This window comes from Branchiostoma floridae, chromosome 12, assembly GCF_000003815.2.
Source record: "Branchiostoma floridae strain S238N-H82 chromosome 12, Bfl_VNyyK, whole genome shotgun sequence".
Classification (NCBI taxonomy): domain Eukaryota; kingdom Metazoa; phylum Chordata; class Leptocardii; order Amphioxiformes; family Branchiostomatidae; genus Branchiostoma; species Branchiostoma floridae.
The window spans coordinates 1831657-1842705 of NC_049990.1; the positions used below are offsets into that span (position 1 = coordinate 1831657).

The 11049-nt window shown below is 43.9% G+C and overlaps 2 protein-coding genes across 4 annotated transcripts in view; both read right to left on the reverse strand.

The window, feature by feature from the left end:
• LOC118427815 (zinc finger protein 678-like) overlaps positions 1-11049 on the reverse strand; it is a 161529-nt gene that overhangs the window by 20930 nt on the left and 129550 nt on the right. The window lies entirely within an intron of this gene.
• On the reverse strand, positions 4-1117 carry LOC118427937 (zinc finger protein 678-like; the record flags this gene model as incomplete). The annotated part of the gene is made up of 1 exon (XM_035837904.1): positions 4-1117. A coding segment is annotated over exon 1 (1095 nt), but the record flags the coding sequence as incomplete, so codon positions are not given.

Genomic DNA, 11049 nt, shown 5'->3' on the forward strand with positions numbered 1-11049 from the left:
TTTCTCCCCTGTGTGAGTTCGCGTGTGACTCTTCAGATTCGACAACTGACTGAACTGCGTGCTGCACTCCCCACACTTGTAGGGTTTCTCACCTGTGTGAGTTCGGATATGTTTGTTCAGATTACTCAGATTACTGAACTCTCTGCTGCACTCCTCACATTTATAGGGGTTCTCTCCTGTGTGAGTCCGCATGTGAGTCTTCAGAGAATCCAGATGACTGAACTGCTTGCTGCACTCTTCACATCTGTAGGGTTTCTCCTTTGTGTGAGTCCGTATGTGTCTTTTCAGAGCACCCAGCTGACTGAACTGCTTGCTGCACTCCTCACATCTGTAAGGCTTCTCACCGGTGTGAGTCCTCATGTGTCTTTTCAGATTACCCAGCTGAATGAACTGTCTGCTGCACTCCTCACACGTGTAGGGTTTCTCCCCTGTGTGACTCCGCATGTGTTTCTCTAGACTGTCCCGCCGACTGAACTGCTTGCTGCATTCCTCACACTTGTAGGGTTTCTCCCCTGTGTGAGTAAGCATGTGAGTCTTCAAATTACTCAGCTGACAGAACTGCCTGCTGCACTCCTCACACCTGTAGGGTTTCTCCCCTGTGTGAGTCCGCATGTGTTTGTTCTTGGCACTCAGCTGACTGAACTGCCTCCTGCACTCCATGCATTTGTAGGGTTTCTCCCCTGTGTGAGTCCGCATGTGTTTGTTCTTGGCACTCAGCTGACTGAACTGCCTCCTGCACTCCATGCATTTGTAGGGTTTCTCCCCTGTGTGAGTCCGCATGTGTTTGTTCTTGGCACTCAGCTGACTGAACTGCCTCCTGCATTCCATGCATTTGTAGGGTTTCTCACCTGTGTGAGTCCGCATGTGGGTCTTCAGATGATGGAAAAGGCTGAACTGCTTGCTGCACTCCTCACACTTGTAAGGTTTCTCACCTGTGTGAGTCCGCATGTGGGTCTTCAGAGCATCCATCAGACCAAAATGCCCGCTGCACTCCTCACACCTGTAGCGTTTCTCCTTCCTGACAGATCGCACAGAAGAATCCCTTTTCACCTTTCTCCTGACGTCATCCAAACCCTGGACACTGCTTGTTGTCGACATCCTCCTCGATCCTGTGCAACTCCTGTAGAGAAATATGAACAATCACGTAAGAGATTATTCATCAACTTAGATTGTACTATCTTTCCACAAGAAGCCCAAAGATGTATGTTTTCATTGTGTTATCGTGTGTGTGTGTGTGTGTGTGTGTGTGTGTGTGCCTGTCACTGTGTGAGCCTGCATTTTTGTATGTTTGTGTGTGTGTTTGTGTGTATGTGTGCATCTGTATCTGTGTGCCTGTGTATGTGTGTTTCTCTATGTGTGCCTGTGTGTGTGTGTCTGTGCTTCTATTCGTGTGTATCACTATGTCTTTGTGTCTGTGTGTCTGAGTATCTGTCTCAATGTCTGTGTGTCTGTGTGTAAGAGAACAACATACATCGAAAAAGTTAGGTTGGATCCTGATGATATTTGGTTAGTGTGAATGGTTTATTTCACATTCGACATTGTGAACAGCGTATCACACATGGAGTCAAAAGACTGAAATGCGGTGAATAAATGATTTATACAATTATTAGCATAAAGATGAAAGCATAAAAAGTATATTTCTAAAATCCATACGGTAAAAATATGTAATTACTGTATTCGGTTATGTACAACTTGGTAAAACCTACTAGTAATGTCCTAAACGATAAGTAACTACAAATATTACCTTAAAAAATTCCACATCCATACACTCAATGAGAACATGGTCAGTAGTCTCTTTGGATTTCGCGGTCCATTTTTGTCTTAAAAATGAATTTTAATAAGATGAACGTATGCGAAATGGACCGACATCTATTTTTTTACGAGCAAAACCACAGGACAAAAACAAAGCAGCGCGACTCTTGATGATTGTAGCTATAGTGAAAACAAAGGTTAATCTATCGAATTCTTATCAAATGTCTTGTGTGTGACATCATATCCGCGAAATCACGCTATCCCAAGTCACGTGGCACTCTGTGAGGATTAAGCCACACCCTACCCCTACACGTCACTCTGTGTCGCGCGCCGTATCGGACAGCCACGCCGTAATTGCTCCGGCCGTTTACGCGCGGATGCCACCTCAGAAAACCGGGTTGACAAGAAAAACTCTAGGAAAACTCCGAGGAACGCGCTTCTACTACGAGAGGATCACCGGACAAATCTGAGAAGATCACCAGCCAAACCTGAGGAGGATTATCCGTCCCGAAACCCACGGTTCTCCAGGTCAGAATCAGAATGGGATTTCTGTCCGCCCCAGCTGCAGAAGACCCGGCCCGGCCGCCGCGCCCCATACGTCTCGCCAGTAGGACATTCAAGAAGCTAGGTCCTTTTGCCTGGAAGATTTTACCGTTTGTCTCTTTTACGAGGTACTGTATCGTTTCCCAGTTGTTGACAGGACATCGAACTTATCATAACTTTAGATCAGTGACACTTCAGTCAGCCAAGAGCGGAAAAAATTGGAAATGTTTGTCAAAGTTGCAGTAAAAAAAATTTTCCCAGTTTGTGGTAATTTTCAAACGATTATGTCGAGTCATAGTCAACATTATATTCCGTTTTGTTCATGTTTTTGTTTTCCCTGCCTCATGTACCAATGCAAGCCGTTTTCTAGTACTTACGAAATTATGCAAGAATTTGATACCACGCCGGGTTGTTTTTTTGCCATTGTAATTTATGCATAGCCCCACCCGGAGCCAGCTGCTGTCCCATCTGGGGCAGGCAGGATAACAACCAAGTTTCAGATTGGCCGCAATTTTGCAGATTTATACTTAAGTTCTGTCAGAGAGAACTCGAAGTACAGTGGATGGTGGTGCAGTTGACAACGATAGAATAAAGGGTACTCTCTAAGTCTCTAAACCACTTCTGCTTGGAGAGTATTCACAAAGTGCCCACACGTAAACGGTGAAACTTGGTTAGGTAATTGAAGTCACAGATTTTGGCGGGGTGTTTCTTCCTAGCAAGAATGCCACGGACATAATTGGATGAGACTGTCAAACTTCAGATTGACAGATTGTCTAAGGATTGTGCAAGACGATCGGAGACACATTAAATAGCACATGAGCTTGGGCCGGGCGATTTGGGTTCCCGCAAGCTGAAAAGGCAGAGAACATTTTTTTTATTTTTGTGGAAAATTGCACATGAGCTTGGGCCGGGTGAACGGATTCCCGCAAGCTGGAAATGCAGAGAACATTTTTATTTTTGTGGAAAATTGCACATGAGCTTGGACCGGGTGAATGGATTCCCGCAAGCTGGAAATGCAGAGAACATTTTTATTTTTGTGGAAAATTGCACATGAGCTTGGACCGGGTGAATGGATTCCCGCAAGCTGGAAATGCAGAGAATATTTTTATTTTTGTGGAAAATTGCACATGAGCTTGGACCGGGTGAATGGATTCCCGCAAGCTGGAAGTGCAGAGAACATTTTTATTTTTGTGGAAAATTGCACATGAGCTTGGACCGGGTGAATGGATTCCCGCAAGCTGGAAATGCAGAGAATATTTTTATTTTTGTGGAAAATTGCACATGAGCTTGGACCGGGTGAATGGATTCCCGCAAGCTGGAAGTGCAGAGAATATTATTTGTTATTTTTGTGAGAAATTGCACGTGAGCTTGGACCGGGTGAATGGATTCCCGCAAGCTGGAAATGCAGAGAACATTTTTATTTTTGTGGAAAATTGCACATGAGCTTGGACCGGGTGAATGGATTCCCGCAAGCTGGAAATGCAGAGAATATTTTTATTTTTGTGGAAAATTGCACATGAGCTTGGACCGGGTGAATGGATTCCCGCAAGCTGGAAGTGCAGAGAACATTTTTATTTTTGTGGAAAATTGCACATGAGCTTGGACCGGGTGAATGGATTCCCGCAAGCTGGAAATGCAGAGAATATTTTTATTTTTGTGGAAAATTGCACATGAGCTTGGACCGGGTGAATGGATTCCCGCAAGCTGGAAGTGCAGAGAATATTATTTGTTATTTTTGTGAGAAATTGCACGTGAGCTTGGGCCGGGCGAATCGGGTTCCCGCAAGCTGGAAGTACAGACGAATGTTGATAGAAAGATCGCAAGTGAGATGGACAAAAAGCCGAAGCTGCAGTTGTAGCTGTAGCTCAGATAACTGGAAATTTGACACAGAGACAGAAAACAAGGAAGTTGGTCAAGAAGGACTGACCAACTATGACCGACATTAAACTTGAAGTTACGCACACATTGGAACAAACCCTTGAAACCAATTTGGTTCAAGTTAATTTGACGTCTTCCTACCCCTATTTGACCTCCCTCGCCTCTCGCTGATTCGTGCCGACTACTGAGTACGGTCAGAGTGAGGTGAGTTTTCCAAAATGCACACTTGTTATAATATGTCAGAAACACGAAGGTGACACTAGTCAGTCTCCGTGATGTGAAGATCTCATCATGCCTCCAGGTGTGGTTGTATATATTATTTTAGACGTCATTTTCATGACTAACAGTAACAAAAGAGCGCTCACAATCATCACAGGAAGTTGAGAACGAGCAAGCAAGGCATAGCCACAAGTGGGAAGTACCAGATCATGTCACGAGACAGATACATTATACGAAGGAGGTTTCTTGATGATACAAACGTCCGGTGAGAGACAATATAGGCACGCCTTCGAATGTGGTGAAATTTCACCAAATTGCACTATTTTGTTTTTGCGTCTGCTTTCATTGCATGTGATGTTGTAAAACTATGAAGAATGTGCGTCAGCTAGCACTGAAAAACTGTGGCAAGTAACGCCAAGAATTTTCTTGACACCAACATCACTTTACTCGGATACACTTTATACGCAAAACATATTTCATTGATCAATCAGCAGATGAATGGGAAGCCATGTGGGTGACGAGTCACATTCAAGCGTTAAACCCAGTACCTGCTGTATGTCATGAGCTAGTAGCTATCCACTGTCGGTGTCTGGGACATTATAATAATCCAGTTGTCGTAAAGTTGAGAGAAGGCGGTCCGAGGAGAAAAAAAAAAAGAAGAATGCCCGAGAAGCGCTGCCATATTTTTATACCATAGAGTTGAATTTGTTATCGCCAAGCACATACAGTAGGGGCGCATCTTCTCTGGATAGTTTTAAAGAACACTTGAAAATAGATGTGCAAAGGTTAGATGAGACCGGTCGTTCAGTGTGGTATACTAGTAACCAGCTGCTGCCGAGCCGTGTGCCTGTGAAGCTGGTGTGTTACGCCGACATATGGATACAGATTCAGATACAGAAGGCATGCCTGTATCCAGGCTGGATGAAATGTATGACTTAAAAAGTTTTCAGCAGTACCTATGCCGGCATAGTTTTTCTTACGGAATTATAAGCCTTGGCTGGACAAACTGTAGAAATTGGCCAAGTTAATAGGCTAGGGGAGTTGGCCGACCCTTGGAGTCAGTACACGACCCACGGTCAGTATCTTGGCCGGGCAGACATCCTCTCGGACATGAAAGATATTTCATAACGGGTCAAAATGTGACGCATGTTTGTGTACACTGTAGACAACTAGCTATAAAGCAACTGATACAGGACATGTCATTTGAAGACTACACTGTACAATGTTAAGAGAAGACGCTAGCTACAAACGCCCGTGATACAATGCGAAAAAGCGTTGTATGTGTTGCTATTTACGTAAGAACTAATACAGACTTCAAGTAGGTTTTTTATGCTTCATCGTTTGAATGTGGAGTCGGACCGAATGACAAACACATGAGGATAGAAAAAAAAAGGAGGGTACGGTAACTAAGGTTCCCCCATCGTCTGGGGGCGTATCTGATCTAGGTATCATACTATGAATTCACATGGTCAAGCTCTGATAGAAATGTCTCTCCCACTCCTCTGCACTTGGAATCATTGATTTGTCAGAAACAGACCTAGGCACCAGGTATGACGGGAACAATGATTGAAGCAAGGAGCTTATATTATGCGGACTGAGATAACAGCTGTCTGTTTCGATAGTCCATACTCTCCACGACAAGCCATCTACCCATTTCAGCTCAACGGCGAATAGGCAATATTGGCAATGATAACTGCCTGAACACGGAAAGGGACAAACGTGAGAATCAGAACCAGAATGATTTATTTGTACAACGCCGCAGCCTGTTTGTGTAGCAGTTGAGTTCAAACTTCGACAGTCTGACCAGCTCCACGCTAAACGCCCGATGGTCCTGACCTTTTCGGCGTAGCGGTTAGCGCTTGTTTTGTAATCTGGCGGCCCGGATTCGAATCCCGGGAGCCAGGAGTTTTGTTTCTACTCGACTCTCACAGTTGTCCAGAAGGAGAACACTGACCAAATATGACGAGAATGGTTTATAATAGAGATTTGCACCATTGAATTGCTCTCTTCAACCAGCTGTGTACTTCTTTCATGAAATCTAGCTGAAACAAAAACAACAAACAAACGGGAACCTCGAGCGAACTGTCGCCTGGCAAGTTTGGAAAGCTCTGAGGCGTTTTCATCAGAACACTGCTGTAATTAGCAGAGGGTACTACACAGAACAGACGTGTTAGACGTTCGCGTATACAAGAACGGGATCCCGTCTGTATTTCCCAGTTGCCGTTATATCAGCTCCTTGATCAGAAGAAAACTAAATCACATCCAGCATTCAGAATATGTATAGACTGGCTGGCATCTCTCTATTGTATTCATCCGCTAAAAGAATTCGTCACCATGGTCTTGGACGGCTACAGTGAGAACTTCCTTTGGTCGGCAATCGCTCGACACATCGCATATCGCTATCAAACTTTTTCAAAGGAAAATGCCGGTGTTATAACGTTGAGAGATCTTTTGTCGGCCTAACATCAGAAGGTCATTTGTTTTGCATATAGATTAATCGCCTTCGAGAGAACTGTTATATGACATGGTGTGAATGAATACCTCCCGCGAGGCATTCTACCACCCTCTTGTAAGGCCACATTTGTAACATGGAGGTTTTATCATTGATTGTATAAATAGGTAACGGCGGAATTTTGATATCACATGTACAACGTTGACCAAACACCCAACGAAGGCAGTAATGATTTCAGACATCAACCCCCGTACACGCCCGACAACACGTAGAAACTAAGTTTTCTATATATGCTGATCATGGGTTAAAAGGGTGTCTAGTCACTACCGCGGTTTAATGATAACGCAGCAGATATTCCATAGTTGGGGAGTAGCATGGATTTATGATCCCAAAATGAGGAGTTTTCGACGTCCCAAATTTATAAAAGAAAACACAAGCAATCTGCAAGAAGTGAATTAGTGGGCTTTCGCATATACATTTTATAGTAAGGTTGACTTGATCGTTGTTACTAGTACTTGTACGAGTTATGATTACCACCTTGAGTGTTTTATCTGCTCGGCTAGTGACATTCACATTTGGGGAGAATAACGACAAGACGAATGAGGTTTCGCAGATCTGTGTTTCCAGCCAAAAAATTGGACTCAGTTAAACACACCGAGCAGGTGTGGAACAGCCCGGCGGAAAGTTCCGAGGAATGCCGAAGGTACCCGAAGCGGACCTGCCAGCGACTTGTAAGCTCAAATGATTATGGTAGTGCGATCCAGCACTGACGATCACGAGCGCAGCGGATTGTCCAATATCAGAGGGCTCAGTTTCCTTGTCCCATTGCCCGTGGGTTGAGGAGTGAATAAAAAGTCGCGGTATCTAAGCTGGGCATGGAAGCAACGTGACGACCTCAGCGGTAGGTAGCGAGTGCGACGCTAGTATTTCTAGTAGCGATGTGTTTTGTTTGACTTATATGGTGACTTTTCATCAAAAAATTAAAACACGGAATATGGCGGCTGTCATCTGCAATCTTTGTCAAGCACAAGCGGCACTTAAGTGTGGAACAAGCTTAAGATATATCTATGTTTATCCCGATGGACGGAAGGCAAAACGAATGACCCCAGGAAAGATAAATCGTACAAAACGGTTAATAGGGGTGGTTTGCAAGAAGAAAAAAAAAAAAAAAAAAAAGAAGAAAAATCTCGATGAAAAGCTCGAGGGGATGTAGCCACAGGTATATAACAATTACCGACAATACGGAGTATGTTTAGGTCAGAGGGGCTCAACCTTGCACTTTTTCTCATAAGGCATGCATAGCATGAAATAGTATAGACTTCCTTAACCGAACGAAGCCTAGAAAAAGTAGTTAGGGATCTCGGGATTATGTGAACTTACACTCGCAGTCGGTAGGTTTGTCCGACAGGGCCCAGTTCATCAAAACTCAAGATCCCGTGAAGAAGGGGAAATTTCTTCATAGACCGAAAATCAAGAGCCAGCCTGCGATGTTAGTAAAGAGGATATGGGATCCGTTGCTGATACCACTTGCGATCAGTGATTTCAGAGTATTAAGGACCTATAATAGACCGACAGAAAACCATTCCTGCAGGCAAAGGTATTCAGAATCGATAAAAAACGTTGGAGTTTTTTCCCATTTGCAACGTCAACAAGTTTTGCAAGATCTGCAAGGCGGTACAGTACGAAGACATGGCGGTATTATATGGTAATCACTACACAGCACCTGTTGGATAGGGATATCCATGCTGTACGACCTTGGGGGTACAGCTCAGCATACAAGCTGGGGAGTAAGATGAAAAAAAAAAAAAAAAACAGCCCAGGTAGCCAAGTGCCGGTTGGCAAAGGTTTACACATGCACGCTTATTTCTTCGGTTGATCAGCGGGAGGCGAGGGAGTGATGAGATGAAAAGGGGTAGGAAGACAGAGGAAGAAGAATATTGATATTGTAAGTATTGGAAGAAAGGGTATAAGAAATGAGTTTTAGGGTCGTATGAAAGGGTAAGAGGGTTGGACCCCGTCTTTACCATCCATAACTTAAACCGAACAGAGGCCAAGTGACGCGGGATTTGGTACTATCCCAAGTCACGTGGCACTCTGTGAGGATTAAGCCACACCCTACCCCTACACGTCACTCTGTGTCGCGGGGCAGGGGTAGGAAAGGTAAGCCATAGTGCGATGAATGGGTTAGGGCTATGATGACTTAGAGATGTCATTAAATTAAAAAAAAAACCCTCATCAACCGGACATTTCGTGGTTTCAAGGTAATTCGTCTAACCCGGCATTCGATTTCGCGATGGGAGAAATTACGTTAGCAACATGTACATCTGATGGAGTAAATCTACGGATTACGAGTTGGCATACATAGTAGAATCTGAGGTTACCAGTTGCGCTTTAAGAATTGTTTACCACTACCACCAGCGTTTAGTATTAAATTAGAGCGGTCCAGCTGCGATTGGTGGCGAATCTGAGCTCGCTGCGCTTCACGGGAAAAGAAAAAAAAAATCTAGCGAGCAGGTGGCATCCGCGCGTACCACTTTGCTTCTGTTCGGGCCCCGGCCTAAGGCCCCGTCTTTACCATCCATAACTTAAACCGAACAGAGGCCAAGTGACGCGGGATTTGGTACTGTCCCCGAATGTACAAAGAGGAAAACACACCCAAGCATCAGTTACTGAACCTCCCCCTAAAATAAGGAACACGCCATGATGAACACCAGATGTCAGAATGGCGGGAAGTTTCCGGTCCTGGGGCGGACAAAGGGGTTTGAAGTATGCCGTACATATTTCACCCGCGCCCTTCATACTAGCAAGACGTTTCTTTACACCCATGATCACTACAAAAGTGCCTTTCCAATTATCGTTAGCAAACCTACAGTTCCACTCGTTTTAACGATTACAACGCTATAAATGCACAAAAGAAAGACACCTCTGTAAACCCCTACAGAGCCCCAAAATTTGTTTACGCTATCTTCAGCGTTCCCGCACACTTCCTGTGTGAATTGAATAAAGAGTGCGACAGAAAGTTTCCTCTAGTTTAGATGAGGAAACAGCGAAGCTACAAAGGAACATATGTATCGATGACTATGGTCTATTTTTCAACAGAAGGCAGAAAAAACAGAGCTCAGATACCAGTTAAGCTAGGGGGATCGGATCGCCAACGAAATCACGACACGCTTCAGTTTTCTGTCAAATCTACAGATTTTAGGGTCAAAACACAACAGATCGTCTTACCTGAGCAAACTTGAACCCTAGTCTTGCACACAAACACCAGTAAGCTGTCTCTAAAGCCGCGAAAGTTGTGGTCTTTGCTTCGGAAGGACGGGAACTTTTCCAAACCGCTGTCGCTCTCGACTCTCCGAGTAAACAGGAAGACGGCGTCATGTAACCCGGAAGTATTCTATTTCTCTGGGTCAAACATCATCTCCTGATTATCCAACAGTTGTCGCGATATCGCTCAGCTGAATGCTGAGATTGTAGTAAAGAGGATATAATTTAGAAGAGCCAATCGTACAAGATAAAATTGAGAAATGATATTCCATGTATTACAGGTTTGAGTCCTTAGCCTGCGTCCACGGGCGCCGCCATTTTGGTTCCCAGTGGTGTATGATGGGAATGGGTGTTGCAATTTTCCGTGGAATGTTATGAGCGTGTCGTTGCGGTCTTGTCGGATATAAAGGGACGGCAGCCACAACGATAGATGTTTGTTCTGTTTTATGGTGTCATGGCGTTTTTAATCCCTACTGACTACTGTCCGCATACATTACCAACCGTCAGTAGCGTTGTAGACGCACATTAAAGCTTCTAACCACAGACCGGCTCTGTGATATTCAACATTGGTTTGATAATCATCCAACCGAGATCGTGTGTATATTAACACTGTTCAGGTGTTGGGAAAATGAAATGATCAGATAATTGGCCCTAGTAACTTTCAAAGAAACAGCAGGTGGACTTCCGGTCTTCATATTTTGTGTCTAGATATCTCGACTTCTAATGGTTTTTATTTATATCTAAATTTATAACGATGGATGATAAGTAAATGTGCATTTCCTATACTTCTCATGTGGAAACAAATTGAATGTGAAATAAAAACTACATGCTTAATTTGTAACTGTTTATTTGAAAGGGAAAAAACACTTTAACAAAGTAGGTAAATGCAAAATATCAAGACCAACAACAAAGATAGATATACTTGTTAGTAAACTGAACTG